This window comes from Belonocnema kinseyi, chromosome 3, assembly GCF_010883055.1.
Source record: "Belonocnema kinseyi isolate 2016_QV_RU_SX_M_011 chromosome 3, B_treatae_v1, whole genome shotgun sequence".
Lineage (NCBI taxonomy): Eukaryota > Metazoa > Arthropoda > Insecta > Hymenoptera > Cynipidae > Belonocnema > Belonocnema kinseyi.
In genome coordinates this window covers 72,076,256-72,094,980 of record NC_046659.1, presented here as the reverse complement: position 1 = coordinate 72,094,980, position 18,725 = coordinate 72,076,256, and the positions used below count along the sequence as shown (strand labels likewise).

Here is an 18,725-nt window from a genome sequence, read left to right as displayed (position 1 = left end):
TACTTTACAAGACATTACTCGTTGGAAAATTATTATCAAACATTAGTTCTTACCGTTTTATCTCATATTTTATCTAATCTAAAATATATCAGCTGAAAGAGGTAAAAGCTATTTCTCCAGTATAAAGAATAAAAAATGTTTAACTGTTTACATTTACACTGTGATTTTAACTCAGTCAAAATTTCACTGATTATATTGTTCAAGCATGCTTTGTCTGAAAAATAAGTTATTTCTAATGGCAAACCAGTTGTTTTAACAGGTGGGTCAGTCAGAATTGCTGACTGAATAATATAGTCAATTGAAATGACTGGTTTTCTCTCAATAGGAGTAACTAATTTGTTTTCTATAGTAAAATATTATAATTATTTTAAATTTGAATTATTCCGTACATTTTAATCAATTATTTAAAATTAACTGTAAATGACTGATGACTCCATTGAATTCTCAACAAAAATTGTAGCATTTGATATTTTAATCAAAATATATTTTAATTTTTAAATGAAAAACACTTGAATTCAACCAAGAAAGATGAATTTTTTATAAAATAGCGTTATCATCAATCAAATAAAAATAACCAAATAAAATTTCGACCCATAGAGATGCATTTTCAAATAAAAAAAAAGAATTTACAAATAAAAATTGAATATCCAACCAAGAAATATTTTCCGTCAGCATAAAAAAACAATATCATACACTTTGTTGAATATTCAAGTAAAAAAGTTGAATTCTCAAACAAATGGATTTTCAATCATATAATTAAACTTTTAACGGAAAAAATAGATTTTAAACCAATCAGTTAAATTTCCTGCAACATTAAGTGAATTTGAAAGCAAAAACATAAACTTTCAGCTGAAATGACAAATTTTGAACATACAAAAAATGAAACTTTAATAAAGGAGTTCAATTTTCAACCAAGTATTTAAACTTTGAATTAAAAAAGATAAACACTCAAAAAAATTGTGGTAGTTGGTATTTCAACCAAAAAGTATTTTAATTTCAAATCCAAGACAGCTGAGTTCAACTAAAAAAGTCGAATTTTCTATAAAATAGCTTAATCCTCAATCAAAGTAGAATAATTTTTAATGAAATAGTTCAAATTAGATCAATTCGACTTTATTAGTGGAAAATGAATCTTCTTTGTTGAAAAGTCATCATTTTGCTTGTACTCAACTGTTTTAATGGGTAATTCAACTACTTACTTCAAAGTTGAACTACTTTTTTAACAATTTTTTTGCATTGGTTTATCAATTTAGTTGATAAATGATATTTTTGGTCGTATATTTATAAATTCTTCTTTGAAATTTTTTTTTTATTTTATAGTTAAAAAGTCAACTATTTGATTGAAGATTTAACAATTTTGTACAAAATTGGTATTTTTTTCTTAAATTCCAATGTTTTTTATTTAAAATTCAAATATTTTTCATTTGAATTATCAAAACGGACATTTTTGGTATTAGTTAAAAATTCATCTCTTGTAAATTTTGTTGTAAATTCGTTTTTAACTCAACTACTTCGTTGAAAGTTGAACTAATTTCATAAAAATGAATTTTTGTTTTAAATATTCATCATTTTGGTTTTAAACTTCATTTGTTTTGTTGAAAATTGATTTTTGGAGTTAAAAATTAATGCTGTTAACTGAAATTCTAACTATTGCATTTTTTTGTTGCAAATTGGCTTTTTTATATAAAAAATTCAACAGTTTGGATAATTTGACATGATTGATGTCACCAGTGAGGCAAATTCACTAATTTTGAAATAATTTGTCAGTTTTTTTTACTGTTTCCGTATTTAAATTATACAAGGGGTCGTACTTAAATTACGTAACGGATTATTGGCTCCCTTTAGACCCCCCACCACCATTTAACAATGGAACCGTAACGAATTTACACAGGGTGTCTAACCCCCTCCCCCCTGAACTCTTGAGTAATTGAGTACATCCCCTAACCCTAAGGCCTAAGTTGGAATAAGTTTGTGTAACTTAATGTTGAGAATCGAGGAGCGCATTAATTAGGATGGGAACAAATCAACGTATCTCTTGATTGACTTGTTTTTCAGTAGGCGTAACATCAGTCATTGTTATCTGAATATTTTTCAGTTGAGATCGGGGAGTATTTTATACTGAGTTGAAGCTTAGGAGTGCATATAAGAATCATTTTACTTGGAGCACTAAATGTCCATATGGAAGGCGAGGGAAGTTGAATTCGATGGGTTTCGGTATTTGAGCATGACCAAAGGGTCAAACGGCTTCCACGATTTGCCTTGTAGCTTGAAGCAGCACGTGACGAGCATGTGCGTTCTAAAAACCTTCCTCCCTCGTAATTCACGCCAGTCGTTCCTTGCCTTTCCTGGCTTTAGTGGTAATAACTGACAACTTTGGAATACCATTCAAAATCCAGCTTTTTTGTGAACCTAACTCTTTTTGATCCCATTTATTACAAAATTGTTCCTCTATCTGTCAATTTTCCTTATACATAGATATTTTAAAAAAGAAGAAAAGCTTTACTAATTTTCCGTTGTGGAATTTCATAGCATGTGCGAGAATAGAAAGTTTTTGGCTTTCTGCATCTTGGGAATCCTATAATAGTATAATTGTCCTTGAAACTTTCTGCTGTACCTGAAAATCTTCAAATCTCAGAGAGATCGTTAAAGCCGGATGTCTATTTCCCTTATTTTATTTGTGCCAATTGTATTCATACGTTTCTCGAGTTTTATCACGCATTTTCTCTATTTTCTGTAAAAAAAATATATAATGTAAACGAAGGTGCCCGTAGATCAGGGAAAGATGGAGATTAGGCAAAACACCGGGGAATGTTGTTCAGGGAAAGTGTTGAAAAGGTTAGGGATTTTGAACAAAAATATAGTAAAGGTTAGGGAATTTCTGTAAGTTGTACTTTAGAATTTAGATAAAAGTTCAGAATAATATTACAAAAATGACTTTTTATTTTTTTTTATTATTCTTTTTTTTTTCAAGTACAAACGCAAATTTAAAATTGTTTAATACTCTGTAATGTTCTTCTGTTTTCTCATTTTGGTTAAAATAGCAACTATTGTGTTGAAAATTTATCATTTTTGGCTGAATTTAACTGTTTCATTTAAATAAAGTCTTTCTGTGTGGAAATATCAAGGATGGCATTTTTCGTTGACATCTCGTCTGTTTTCGTTAAATATTCTATTACTTGGTTGAAAGTTTGATTAAATTGTTAAAAAATGAACTATTTTGTTAAAAGTTTATTTTTTTAAATCGGAAAATATAAGTTAAAAATTAAACTATTTGGCTAGAAATTCATGTATTCGGTTGCAAATTTTTTTTTTCGTCCAAAATTCAACTGTTTACTTGAAAATTTGTCTTTTTGAATAGAATGAGCTTTCTTTGTTGAAAATTGGCTTTTTTAATTCAATTTTCCGGGTTGTAAATTCAACTATTGTTTAAGAAATTCGTCTTTTTTGCTTAAAAATTCAAATATTTGGTTAGACATGCAACATTTTCTGTTGGATGTTTATTTTATTTATTTTTTAATTCGAACATTTCGCTGGAAATTCATGTGCGGAGGTTTAAAGTTCTGTTATTTGGTTAAAAATTCAACTATTTTATCAGTCATCTTTTTTGATTGAAAAACATATTTTTTGTTAAAAATTCAACTGTTTTTGATTGAAGTTCAATCTTTTTTCATTATCTTTGTAGGTTTATTTTATTGAAAATGCAATTTCTTTCGAAATAATACTTTAAGAATTTTAAGCGTTTTCGTATCTTCATTAATTTTATTTAGAAGAATTTCGATTTAAATGAATTTTATCTTGTAAAGTCGGAAAATGTTACAAGGTTAGAATTCTGGTCTTGAAATATTTCAATGGTCTGGGAAAAGTAAAAATTGGTCCTTAAAAGGTCTTTTTATTGTGAGAATTAGGCTTTTGGAGGAAAGCAAGTTATCAAATACAGTTTGAAACCAATATATGTTTTCAAATATTCATAGTGTCCGTTATTATTGGAAGCTTAGTAATGTTTTAAAGAAGAAAACAAATAAAAAATAATATTGTTTTCGAAAAGTGAAGTCTTTGCGAATGGTTTATTTTTGAATTTGAGAATAGATATACGTATTTTAACTGTTTCCTTGGTTCTATAAATACAGGGCAATTCTGTAATGAAGTCATCAGGGACGTCTGCTTTGAGCTCGTTTCCTATAATTTCCGGTTGAAGGTCTCATTTTAGTCATTGCCTACTATAGCTGTTTTATTTTATGCCCTTTCTTCAGTCTTCCCTCAATTTCAGGCACGACTGACGCGGAAGATTCTTATTCTTATCTACTGGTGAATGGTGTACCGGTGACAATGGCCTCTTACTTTTTAATTGTCTTTAATTGCTGTTAATTTCCTCGACTCGTCCCCTCAGCCTAACTACTTTAGGATACGACCTACTTTGAAAGACTCAATGACTTTCGAGCATCTGCCGTTCTTTTCATTGTAATACATTCAATGAGTTTACTTTTGCGCCGAGTCCACAGATAAGAGTTTTATGGTCACAGGATGTATGGTCATACATTTGTGGTTCAGGAAAGTAATCAGTGTTTCTTTCTAAAAATATTTATATAAATAAATAGTTGAGAAACGAGAAATTGAAACGAGAAGTCTACGTCAATTCTCAGTTGTGAATTGAGGGAGCCAAATATCGTTCCTGAAATAGGGAGAGTTGAATTAATTAAGTTCGATATAATTCTTGCCTTTCAAAATTTCGTAATTAAATGAACCTTCAGAAATACAAGGAAGAATTTAATTAATTGCTGCAGACCCTATCCTTTTTTTCTTCCTCTCAAAAAGATTAAAATACCCTTCAGTGCACAAAATCGTTTCGCAAGAGTATAAAGCCAACCGGGTCCTTCAAGATTCCATTTAATTAGGCGAATCACGGACTGGAAGAATAGAATCAGACCTGTCGTGTAAAGATCCCGAAAGTCTTCTCCAAATTGAACTCGACTGTGCGTGGAAATAATTATGCAAATACTACATTACGCACACACTCAATCTTCTGTTATATGTTTACGCATGCATTCTTACAAAAGTATTTTTATACCTAAACTTACATATTTACAAATTTGCATAGATTTTTCCTCACACACATAATTTTTTCCGTATATAGAATATACATGCGTGCATTAAAGGTATGCGTACAGATATTTACGAATAAATTATATTTACTCAAATATCCATACACAGTGTGAGTTTCTATACATATGTGTGCAGTTTTGTACTTGCAGGTGGATATTTTTCAATATGCACAAGCATTTTCATATGTAGCGCATATATATTTAATGGCGTAGGTGCATGTGTTTAAAACCAGTTTACAGCAAGTCACTAGTCAGGATCGCGAGGATAAAGTCGAAGTAACGCCACCACTGAGATGCTTCGCGCCGGAAAGTTGCTCGTCATGCTTTATTGTACTTTTGTAGGAGCGAAAGTGTTCCATTTAATGTCCATATACACCGCAAACATATTTCCATACATCTCGAGCGTGTCATACCGCGTCGCGGGTAAGAAAGGAGCAAACAAGCTCGTCTCGTTCGCGTGCCATTATAAAGAGAGTGTCGGCTGCGTTTACCTTTTGTTTACTTTACACGAGGCTTAATATTATTCTTCGATTTGGTGAATTGCCAAAATTAAATAAGATATATTAGGTCTGCAAATTATTCCGTTGCCTTTTTTTATGTCTTGTAACTCTTGGCCACACTTTAATTTTTTCCCTTTAAAGGTAGTTTTAAAGGACGAACCTTAGGGCTTATGCTGTAAAATATAATATAGGTGGCGGCTTTGCAGACTTATCCTCAAAAATCATAAGTGAATACAGTGGCGTCCGACACGGAACATTTGAGATATTTCATTTCTTTTTGCTCTTAAATAAATTAAAATAATTATGAATAAAAGAAAATTACAAAATAAATTAAAATATATAATTTTAAGACAAAATTGGCGTATTTCATAGTATCTACTGTCTGAAATTATAGAAAAGAAAATTAAGCGCAATATTTTTGATAATTGATCAAAATTGACATCATGTTTTCAGGATCAATGTGTAAATATTTTTGTACAGGCAATCAAACCGTTGCTTTTAGGTTAAAAAATTGCCCATTTTTAACGAACGACACTAACATTACATTCAGTTGTTCCAAATTGTAAGTTTAATTTTTGAAATCAAATTATTTTTGTTTAAAATAATATTTGCGGAAAAAAGCGCTAGCATATCCTATTATTGTTCTAATACTGTAAATATTCTTTAAAATTTATTTATTTGATTGTAGTAAAGAATTTTTGTCCGTAGCTTCTTGTTCGATGATCGAAGTTGAGCAAAGCTTGGTTCACTTATACTTGGATGGGGACCGTCGCGTCGTACAAAATACTTAAATGTATATAGGTGTTTTCAGGTTCCCTGTATCTACGTTTATTGACTTACGACATTTTGTTCAATTCTTGCTTTCAAACCGTTACATCAACTAGTATGCGATAGATAGAAGTAACATTTAGCTTTTTGCTTTCGACAATGTGTATTAAAAGTATCAACTTTCAAAAGATATAAAGAGACTTAGGTACAATTTTTATTATTTTTATGTAGACTTTCTCATTTTAGGTGTTTTGCTATTATTTTAAAAAATGCGTGAAAAAATGTGATAGCGGCGGGATCGAGTCAGTTATTTCTTTCGCGAAAATCGAAGCTTGAAATGCTTTTTGGGCGTCTAATATTTTCTCTTTTAATTTTTCTGCATTGTTTTTAGACCAGAAAACAGAATATATTTGATATAAAGTGTATAATCACGAGAGTAGCTGTGTGATCATGTTACAATAAGATCTACAACGGGTGTCAAGATTCACCAACACTGAGGTGGAAAACGAAGTATTACATTTCATACAGGAATCAATATATCACTACAAGGTCGTTCGTGCAGCCACAGAATTTTTTATATATATAAATGGCGCATCACAAGTAACTTAATCACAAACATAGAAAAATTAATTAAACGATGCTGGTTGAAAAATAGGTTTCTAATTTGTAAAAATTATTGAGTCTTATTCTTGGAATGTTTTCGTGAATTTCGTTAAATCGAATGTCTGTTTGTGAAAGTTCAGGTTTTAGGTACTTCACATGATGCTTATTAAAATCTTAAAAGTTGTATTAAGACTTTTTTAACGAAATGATTTTTTCAACATTTTGCGTGTCTTTTTTTTTGAAAACTTTAAAGTTCTGAATTATAATTATTTCTCACGTTACAATTTCAAATGGAACTATTTTAAATCAAAACTCTTAAAATGAAATAATTTACATTCTTATTACATCGATTTGTAGCACTGTTCAACTGTCAGCACTTAAAATTGCATAGTTTCCAATTATAAGCCTGTGAAAGTTAATAATTTATACTCTTGAGCATTACAAGGAAATAGCATAAATTGTAATCGTTATTGTAATCGAGTTTAAACACTTAATTATTTTTTCAATTTTTTCCGTGAATGGCTTAACCCTACTTGAATCAGTCAAAATCCACTAATTTTGATGAACTGGTAAATTAATTATTAAAATACCACTTTGATTTTAGTATTTTTTTACCAAAAAATTAGTAAATTCAATTAGTAATTAATTTGACTCTGTTCAAATTATTTAAATTTTGCTATTTCAAAAGAAAATATGGAAGTAGGAACAGCATTGTAGTTTTTTAGTTACATTTTGAAGAAAAATGTCAACTATTGCTCTAATTTTTGATTGGGTTCAAGCAAGGTTTATTTCTATCGCTGGAAACAGGTAACCTTGCAAGGCCTTGTTACAACCTCGCTCTGCGAGGAAGCCGCTATGAGATTCAATGGAAAGAGTCAAGCTGGTAGGCTGGTTGGTTGGCCAAGACTAGTTCGATGCCCACAGTGTTTAGCGGGCGTTAAGCGATTCTAAATGAACTCCGCCTCCACTAAATAATAAATGGTTCGACATTTCAAAGATACACCGAATGCACCCAATTAGTACCCTTTCACCCACTATTCTTCAGTGCAAACATTCATTTTCTCGCGTTTCATTCAGATTAATGAAACCTTGGTGCCCATCCATTACCAATTTTCTTCTCTCCATTCATACAAGATATCGTGTTTAGGTCCAAAACACAAAATAGAAGTCTTTCCTGTCTCAATGCTTCGAATTTTGTCATATGACTAAATATAGTTGCAAATTATAAATCTTCATGATTCTAAATTTCATTATCGGTGCATCCCGATTATTTGCCGAATACTTATTTGGCAGTTGTTTCTCAGTCAGTCCTATTTTCTTTCAGTATGTCCAGGATAATATCTCTAAGTAAATGCATCCAATTCCAGTCAAGTAAATGTGTAAATGGAACCAAAACTGTTTTGATACCTCAAACATTCTAACCTTCATTTACTTGTCCATCAGGAGGTTTCGAGTTTCATATGACAGCGTTAATTGGCGTGGTAAAGCAGCGCCGTTCTTGACAGCTGTAACGTTTTGTAATTGTCGGCCGTCATTATCGTGCCGCTCGACTCAACGCAATGATTACAGAGCATGCAAAGGAAGCAAATGGAGACTGCATTCACATAGCAATGCGTATGCATCTAGATAGGCTTTTGAGACATGAAACTCAAATGTTTTGACGGACATTGCGAGATTTATGTCTGTTGCCTATCAGCCACTCAAATTCAATTCCTCTTTTAATTAACGCCCCTTTAATTAACACGCACATTGTAATCGGAAATGATTATGAAGTTGCCAATTACTCTGTATCCACATATCCTACCACTTAGCAGAAAAAATTTATATTCACGATTTTACATTGGCTATTTTACGTTCACTCAATGCAGTTTATTGGGTACACTTTTAGTGGGCAAGACTCAATGGAGACGTAACCTGTAATCATTTGGATTATACCGTTTGAACGCTTAACGCGTGAACCCAGCTGACTGCCGATTTTGATACTCAAAGAAAGAGATTTTATGTTACAGCTTCGGCTTTCGTTTAAGGTTCCAGTAATGACCATTCTTATCACGAAAGGCTGTACATGTTTTCGAAATAAGCAGGGAAGAAAGTGCTTTATTGGCTCTGGTGAACGTTTAATACGAAATGGACGTACCGTGTACTTCTAATTACTTGATATCACGGCATTTATCATTCAAACGCTTACAAAGGCGGCTGCATTTAATTACAATTAGTCGCCTATATTCGAAACGCACCGCACTCACAACGGAAACCTGTTTCTAAAACCACAGAAAATAGTATTCAAGACATTTTTCCTTCCTTCTCAATCAAGGCTTTGTCCTCAAAGCTGGAAATAGTTTTAGCATGTGACAAACCTCATAATAGCTGTAGATTTTCTAAATCCCACAATAATTCTTCTAATCTCTCACAATAATTATAATCTATCTAAAGACTTTTCATGAATCATCTTTTATTCTCGACTTTCTCTAATTAAAATGTTTAAATCAAGAACGTTTCTCTGTAATATAAAAAGGAATTCTTCAACAAGACTCGAGTGTCGTGTGCGATAGTTTTATTCTCATTAGTTTATCGGAAAAGTCATAACAGTGATAACTTCCAACGCAATTAAAAATGTCCCCGATACCATTGGCGCCACAACCGATCGACCCAGTCAATAACAATGAGTTAAATCTTAAGCTAATAATGGTTGCTAGTTTGTTTAGAGGCGAAGATAGCGCAATTTTTCATGTTTACTTATTAATTATTCTTGATTTCGTCAATATTTTTTTAGTTTGTAAATACTCATGTAATTTTTTCATTTTTCTCAAAAGTAAAGATATTCATTGCAAGTATAGAAAATTACGTTCTTTTTAACATGCACTTTACATTTTTCACACGTAGGAGTATTATCAGTACTTTCTAATTTGAATAATTTACAATGATGATAGGAAGTGTGCTGATACGGTGCTGAGGAGAGTCAAAACCACACAGAAAGGCCTTATTGTGCGAAACAGAAGGCAATGCCCTGTTAATCATGACTATTCACTTCTCGACTCTGCAGACAATTTGTTGCCTATCAAAATTCCTTGATTATCAAAGTCGAGGTCAAAATTTCACTGCCACTATTTTAGTTTTCACAATTCCTGTATATTGATATCTTACTATTTCATTGTCGTCATCTGAGTATTGATAGTTTCATGAACGCATTCTAGATTTTAATATGCATGAGGGTCACTTATTGAATTATCGTGTCAACGACCTCTGTCACTAAAGAACGATGTTCTTACAGAAAAGAACTTTCGTGTTAGCAGGGGACTTTCAGAGTGGAATAAATAGGCTCATTCTGAGGACAATGTACTCTGCAATTCGTGTTTCGAAACATCCGGCCCAACCCTTCATGAACAGCATTCTGTTGAATTGCTAATCTTGGAAATTGGAGAGGTGTTTATGATACTTAAATATAGAAGTGGTTAGTATTAACATTTCGGTATAATATCGTAAATGCTTGACGAGAAATTCGACTAGAGACTACAGTTTCAGAATTTTTTTTCATTCAAACATCCTTTAGTTGCGGAAGATTACGTTTCACTTGTCTTCAAGAATTTTCGTCCAATCCCAATGTCTCGTTCGCAATTAGTTTCCCTTGATAAAGCATGAGCATTTAGCTATGTTTCTTTCAGTGAGGAACTCACCTTGACATAAATGTCTAACTATCATTTACAGAAGTCCTTACTACACTGAAAATTATTTAGAGGAAATTGAAAAAATGCATTGCTCACTCATTAAAGTTTCTTCATTCAGACCATGATCTGTGAGTTATGTTAGAATCTAAAATGTACCTGTACTCTCGATAAGTACAGTTTGTTTTGGTCCTGTTCTCCCTACCCAGGATTCTTTTACTCTGGCCAACTAAAAACTAAATAGTTGTAAATCTATGGATGCAAATTATGTACAATATTTTCATCCGGTTTCGGATTAGGAATGATATTTTTGTATTTAGTATCTTACAATGGTAGCAATCTGCGAATAGATGATCGCGAATTTTGCTGAAGCTAGATCAGTTTCCTTCTGAAACTGAAAATAGACAGGAAGATAAAAAGAAATCTAAATATAGTCGCACGGAAAAAAAATTCTTGAGGCGAACAAGTGAATTGAGAATATATTAAACTCAAAGAAAGTGTCCGCTTAGATTACATAAAACGTTTAGTTAGAAGAGTTAAATATTTAGTTACTTTATGTAAACTGTTTTCGTAAATCAGTAATTTGGGCAAAATTGCTATGTTGGAGAGTTTATTATTTTCGACAGATTATGTATAATTTTATTATCTTTAGATTAGAAAAAAATTTTGTTGTTATAGAAATATTTTAACTTACAGTAGCCAATCTTTGGTCTGGTATCGCGAAAATGAATTTCTCTGAAATCCGTATTATACAATTGGAGGTCAAGTTTGTTGTTTTTATCGCGTTTCTTGATATTTTAATATAGTTATCGCCTACAATCGAAAAAATTGTAAATTATTATTACCGCATCATAAACTCTTTAATATTAACAGTCGCGCACATTTTAAGCGGTAAAAAGCGTTTAATTGTCCAAAGTAAATCTGAACTGTCACTGCTCCCGCTTAGACCATCGCCATTTTATTTCGCTGCTCCCACAATGCACCGGCGCTCTTCCGACAATTCCTTCAGACACCTATTTGTAATATCCCTATTATAGCTATAGTTATCAGGGGTTTGGCTATACGATATCCCTGGTATATGGAAAATGGTCAAGGATGTTCATTTTCGCTGATCCAGGGATCTTTCTTAATTCCTTCGTTCGTTTTCAGCTAAATGTTTAGCTATAATGGGGAATAATATCCCTATCACACCTCAATTTTTTTTACCGTGCGGGAATCTATTTCGGGCAGTATCGATGTAATAGGTGTGTGTCATGATGTGAAGGAATTCGTGTGGAAGACATCGGTGAACTATCAGCGTGTGATCAAGGTCTACTGATAACGATCTCACTTGATACTGCACCCGCAGAAGCTACGGCAACCTGAACGCCCGCAATTAACCTTACGTAACACGGCCTTTCCTGGTGCACGGCTTGTTTACCGCAAGATAAACTACAATGCCTTCACGAGCAGTGCATACGAGTCAGAGCCGTGCAAACTATAAAATAGCTTCGGGCCATTTTACGCTCTGGCTTTCAGAGCCTTTAACCAGTCTGAACGCGTACTCCCGCCCCGGGGAAGTACGAAGTATCTGCACATGTGAGTTCCAAGTTCCGACATCTAAGATCCATTTTACGCGAATGACGATAATTGCTATACAGCTCCTTCGGCATCAGGAAGTTAAACGTCGCTTTCGCGCTAATCGAAATCTTAAATCTAATATGTATCTAGACGAGGTGACGACGCTTCGTGCTGACTATCCCTGACACAAATTGCTTCTTTTATGGGCCCTTATAGTAATCGAGGATAACTTGCAGTTTGCAAAATGCTCCTTTAGGATTTAGCTTTTAGCTCATTGAATTCTCATGAGTTCATCGACCAACGATCAGGGATTTCACACCCTTTATGATAATGTGAAGTTTGTGTGTTACATAACCGATCACTACCTTTACTATATCTTCTTAGATATCACAGAAATTGAGCTAGAAATTACATCTTTTTTTGAAGAAGAATTGTTCGGATCCCTAGAAATGATTAGGGGAAATAAATATTTTTGAAACATGATTCTCAAAATCTTGCATCTCTTTTGTGAGATAGGAAAAGTACATCTTCAGTAGTAGATGCTAGAATATTATTATCGCTTGGATGACATAATTAGTTTTATAAAGAGGTTTATAAATTACTCATCTTTATCTATTCTGGCCCAGATTTGGCACCAGTACGTGCCGTTTTGAACAGCAAGGCTTTTGTTTAACCCGGTGTGAAAATGTGGCATCGTCACATTACTAATTCAGACGATATCTTCCTCGCCTCGAGCCCACAAAGCTATTCTGTCCCATGTTGGTATTCCGCAGATGGCAAGAGTTATCTGCGAAAATATAATTAGCCCTCGTGACTAACGCATGGTGCTTCTAATTATAACGAAACGAGATCATAACAGCGCAGGTGGCTGTTTTACTTCTTTTAAAGTACTTGAACAAAGGAATGTGCCCGAGTCCCGGACTCAGGGTTCAAGAAAAAGTGCTCTGTTGTTAATTACACCGTAAACCCGACTGCGATGACATGGTGTTCTGTTTTATCTTTTTAACGGCATTTCACTTTACTCCCGTTTCGCAGTGCATTTTAACGGTGATTTATCATTCCAACACGTGTTGTGGAACAAAGATCAAAGCTGTAAAAAGTTCGAAAAACAGGTAGAGTCATGCTGGTATTTTTTCGATGAAATTGCAAACACTACATTGCGAGTAGAATATTACTGCAATTACTGCAGTCGTAGACTTTCAAATGATATTAGGGTTGTTGAACTATTTAATTTAAATTTAAATTTAAAATAGTGTTAATAAAAATTGAAGTTTCATCCTTCCCCACAATTCAAGTCATTAGGCGACTTTCTACTTTTACACTTTTGATTTGCGAATCGCTTCTTAAATGACTTAGCATATATGTATAAGTACTATTCATCTTCAGTAAGGTGATGAACCAGCTGTATCTTTTTAACAAAACAACTTTTTTCTTGTTGCAGGCGAGGACGGAAATGCGTTCCATAAGGTGACGAAAAATGGAGACGGTGCGCGAGAATGGAGTCCATCGGGTGAATGGATCGACAGGAAGTGAAGTGTCGGGTTCGCCCTCGAAGAGTGCAAATCGTTTGAAAATCGTGGAAAGTGGTGTTAACAGTGAGAAATTTCCTGATGAATCTTCAAAAGAGGAGATGGATCCTTACAAGGAACTGGAATTATACCTCGCGAAAGTAAATGTAAGTCTATCCTCTTTCTTTATATTCTATATTTGAATAAAATACCTTTCACGAGTAAGAAAATTATGACTCAAAAAGATGGTAGTCAACCTTGGTCGTCATTGATGTGACGAGCAGTGATTAATTGTCAGAATCAGTTTATTGAGTCAGGACATCATTTGTCTTGTTATTGTGCTCAAGCAGAGAGCTAATTAAAAAGGTAGTTGGAACTGGTAGAAAGGTTAGGAAGACCAATTGTTCAGCATCAATTGTATGTTATGTAAATTGTGCAGAATATAAATGACTTGAAAAATTGATAAAATTGCATTGCCAGAGAAAGGAAAAGTCATGTTGAAGAGCTGGAGGGCGCTTCTCATTACTGTTTGGATTCGAAGGCAACGCTGTTACGAGACAAGCTGTGGGTTATAGATGATTCATAGTTTCTTGCAAGGGTCATGAGGCTCGATCGGGTCGACTCTTCGTATCACGTGCAGATCGTTTGACGTTTGCCATAACGGTTTTCCTTCTCCAACCGCTCATTTTTCCCTTCCCCATCAGATCCTCGCTATTTGTTTTATCCCATGAAGAGCTTCTAACCAGCACCTATACTTGAAATATTTAGTTTCAATACGTAAACGTCTCAGGTGGCTTATCGAAACCGCATCTCTGGTAACGATCCTTAATGAAGATAGAACATCTCTTCATCATGAACGAAGATGCCGCAAATTCATCTTATGCGGTAAAGCATCTTCATTCGGAAATTAAGATTGAGTGAATTGAGATAATCATGGTGATTTATCATCAGTAACTGTAATCAGTCGAACATTTTTGCAGGGGTGTTCTCTTGGTTGATCATTAATGAAGATAGAAGAAGCGAAGAACAAATCTTATGCGGTCAAACATCTTCAATAAGAGATTAAGATTAATTGAATTGAGATGATGGAAATTTATCATCAGTGGTTGAAATCAGAATACCACATTTTTCAGGGACGTCCCATTGGATGCGACAAGCCTCAGTGTTAAGTATTTTAATGTGGTAGAATCTTATTATTATTCCTCGCCACCATCCAGAGAGGATCGATCATCGGGCCATCGGTCTGTTTCTTGGGCATCTCTGGTGGGAAACTGAGCGTGTGTACAACAAATTGAACTTGACACACGATACTGGTATATGCGACTCTGAAACATGTTTTGCCATGGAGTATTCCTCTTTCTTCTTTTCTGTCACTTCATCATTCTTGGGTTTCCTTTTCTCCGTCTTTCATATTTCGACCAAGTCTTCCTTTTCCGCTGTGTGGGCGCATCCGTTTTAGCAAAGCCCCTTGGCTAATTTCAAGAATGGCACTAAGAAACCGGTTCTCACTAGTTAGTCTGTAATAGAAATTTTAGGATTCTTGATATACATCATTGTATGATTTGTGTTCGATTTAAATGTGCTAAAAGCAGCATATTTTTCAACATCTTGTGGGGAGAAAATAATTTTGAATGATAAATTCAAATGTAGCTGGGACTGGGAGCATCGGGGGCAGGATGTATGCAGGGCACGTGTTTATGCTTATGCGTCATGCTTTTGCGACGTCACCACAAGCTGTTCTCTCAAAGCCCGACATGAGCATATGTGAATCTGTGTTTCTGTATCATGAATCGCTACCACTTTACCCGTCATAGATAAACTCTTCTTCTATTTAGCTCGCAGACTATTCCGCGAACTAGGATTGAGTAAACTCGGTGTTCTAACACTAGGTACACAAAGTTAGAAAACACGTTGTTTGATCCAATGTACACATAAGTACATCTCGTGCGTAAATTACGTATGTACGGGAAATGTATTCATTTGCTAAACACATTTGCGGTTTGCTACTTTACCCAAGATGCTCATTCGGCTTAAGAAGATTATAAGATTAACGCTAAGGTCAATTCCATGTTTTAACATTCATGAGATCATCCAGAAGCGAAAATTTGAAACACAACATACGGCATAGAGGAAAAACTTAATAATTTATCATGTTTGAAGGTATCTTCAAAAATTATCTTTTCTTTAATGTTGTAAGTATGTAAATACTAAATATTTAGAAAGGCAGATCATAAATGGATCAAGATTGAAGTTCCCATAAAGATTATAATTTTATTAATCCAGAAAAGACTTTGCATAATGTACTCATTACACCAGTGGGTGGGCTATGGTATCGAGGTAAAATCGCCATCGGCTGATTTCTTAACTCAGTTTATCCTTCCGATGAGCCCTAAATTTTTATATCATGACGTAAAGCCAGAGGCGATGAAAATACGGTTCTTAAACACGCATTTCTACTTACTGCACGCGAGGATGAAGGGAGAGTCGTTCGATAAGCAGGAGAAAGACAGAATCCGTTTGTCATCTGATTTTTATGTCTCGCGTTTTGATTACTACTTTCCCTCTCATATTCTCACTTAACTCCCAAGTAAGCATTAAAAACAGAAAGGGCTTCTGAGGGTCCACATTAGCCCCCCCCCCTTTTTTTAAATATGAAACAACCATTTCCGAATCTTTCGAGTTTCGAGTAAAGGAAACATTGTAGATATCTTCTTCGTGGAAAGGCAGTTAAAATGCCGCGAGGTAAGTACGTGATAATAAAAACTTGTTTTACGCCAGGAGTGGCTTGTTTACATCATCTACCAAAGTATCCTTTGCGCGTTTCAAATTATGGGGAAAATAAAGAAGTGATCAAGATTTCCGCTTGTAGGGAGCCTTATCGAAATCTCGTTAACGCTAAAGTATGGATGATTTATTTTTTATAAAAAATTTTACTATAGGGTATCCCAGGATGCGGGATGGGCTTCCGAGACGCGGGAATTTTCATATTTTATAGGAGTTGAGAAGAGAATTATGAAGATGGGGACTGCAGAGTGTGTGATAATCCTTTGTATAAAGTCAATATATCATGGGATCAGTACTTTCGTTTACTATAAGATATGGGGTGTTTGGCTCAAATGCTCTCTGCTTGGCTCGTCCTTTTAGATTATTTTCTGTGATGAAAGCAGCTAGGAAGAGAATTTTATAGATTTTATCATTCACAGTGAGAATCTAATCGTTCCACCTGGTCTCCAGATTTTCTTCCTTGACAGAAAGTGTGGTTTATTCCTTGAGATTCAGATCTTGGATCTGCGGTATGAAAACTTAGATTTCTCATGAGAAAAGTAAAATTTTATAGTTCTCTTTACACTTACACTTAGCATAAATTTATGTATGCTAATTTTTGAGTGAATATACGGGGGAATAAGATCTAAATGTATTCAGTTTGTTTTCATCGATAAGTGCTTAAACAAATTTACAACGATTCTAGGAAATTTGTGTAAATTATTGAAATAATTTGAGTTTGCAACAAATTAGAAAATAATGCTTTACTATTTAATCTTTATTCGAGATATCACCCTCTTTGGTATCGATCGCAATCGAAACTATATATTGGCACACAGAGAGAATTCATATTGAATTGTCGACTATATACATTCCACTTGTTTCTCTGTGAATAAGCGTTTCTTCGTTACACGGAGCAGACAAGCGTGAATGGCGACTGAACTATAATTTGCTTACGCTGCGAAAACTATATAGGTTCCGTGTTCAATTCAGTTTCGGTATAGAACTTACACGCGAACACGTGATCCTATCAAATAATTTAATGACTAGGTATTACTTCCGTTAAGCAAATAAGCGTGATAATCCATTGTTCGATTTCGTCCTTCGATATCCAACATTTTGTTGCCGTCTAAAGAATTCATAATAACATCAAGATTAGACAACCGATTTTAAATTCAAAATAAGAATTTCAGGGTGGTCGTAGGCTAGGGAAACCCTGAAAATAAGGGAAAAGTCAAAAAATTGTATTTGTCAGGAAAAGTCAGGAGTTTTGAAAGAAAAGCCTCCAAAAGTCAGGGAATTTCTGTGAGAGGCACTTCAAACAACTATGAAGGATAATAAATTTATTATTAAATAATAAAATTAATTTATTAATTATAATACTTTATTTAAAATGTTACTTAGAAAATAGAAAATGAATGCTTAGGGACATTGAAAAATTCGTTAGGGAAACACCCTGATAATTTATTTGTGTTGTATTTTGGTTTTTATTATTTTCAGTTGATTACCCTTAGCGATTATATTTTCAATTAAAATTTTTATTATTTAGTTGAAAAATAAAAAATATTGTTAAAAAGCGATTCCTTTTTATTTGAAATTCGTCTTTTTGGTTTCAAAATTCCACTTTTCCGGTAAAAAACTAACTTTGTGTTAAAGCAATTTATTTTGCTGTTGAGAATGATATTGAAATTTTTTTTTAATTTATCTTTTTGGTTTAAAAATTAATTTCGTTTGGTAGAAAGTTCATTTTTTGTTATTAAAAAAACAAAGTGTTTAGTTGAAAATATTATTATTGTTTCGTTTGGGCGTCAACTATTTTGTGAAAAATTCGTTTTTTGTGCTTGAAATTTCGGTTTTTGTTGTTAAATTTTTTTTTGTTAATTTGACTATTCCAGTTAAAGATTCATAATTTTAGTTTATAATTCGTCTTTTCAGCATGAAAATACATCTATTTTAGAAGAAATTCAATATTTTTGGGATAAAATTAAAACTATTCAGTTAAAAATGAACTTTTTTGGTTGAATATTCATATTTTCAGGTTGAAAACTTACAAATGGTCGTAGGTCTTATTAATCCAGCATACTGTTTAGTAGCTTCTTCCACACGATCAATGAATTTTACTAGTAAAAGAAGTGGTAAATAATAAGTACAGGGTTCTAGAAAAAAACATGATGGAAGTTTCGAATATTGTTTTATTATAAGATACTTTAATTCATATCCACGTAAATCAAAATGTACGTTAATTATTATTCATTAATCTAA

At 33.4% G+C, this 18,725-nt stretch overlaps 1 protein-coding gene across 2 annotated transcripts in view; it reads left to right on the top strand.

The window, feature by feature from the left end:
- The window catches only part of LOC117169157 (rho GTPase-activating protein 7), a 407,356-nt gene that overhangs the window by 9,758 nt on the left and 378,873 nt on the right, over positions 1-18,725 (top strand). For both annotated transcript variants that reach the window (XM_033355372.1, XM_033355371.1), the window contains exon 2: positions 13,634-13,867. In XM_033355372.1, coding sequence (XP_033211263.1) covers positions 13,670-13,867 — 198 coding nt within the window. In that variant the 5' untranslated portion in view covers positions 13,634-13,669. The remainder of the gene's footprint in view (positions 1-13,633; positions 13,868-18,725) is intronic.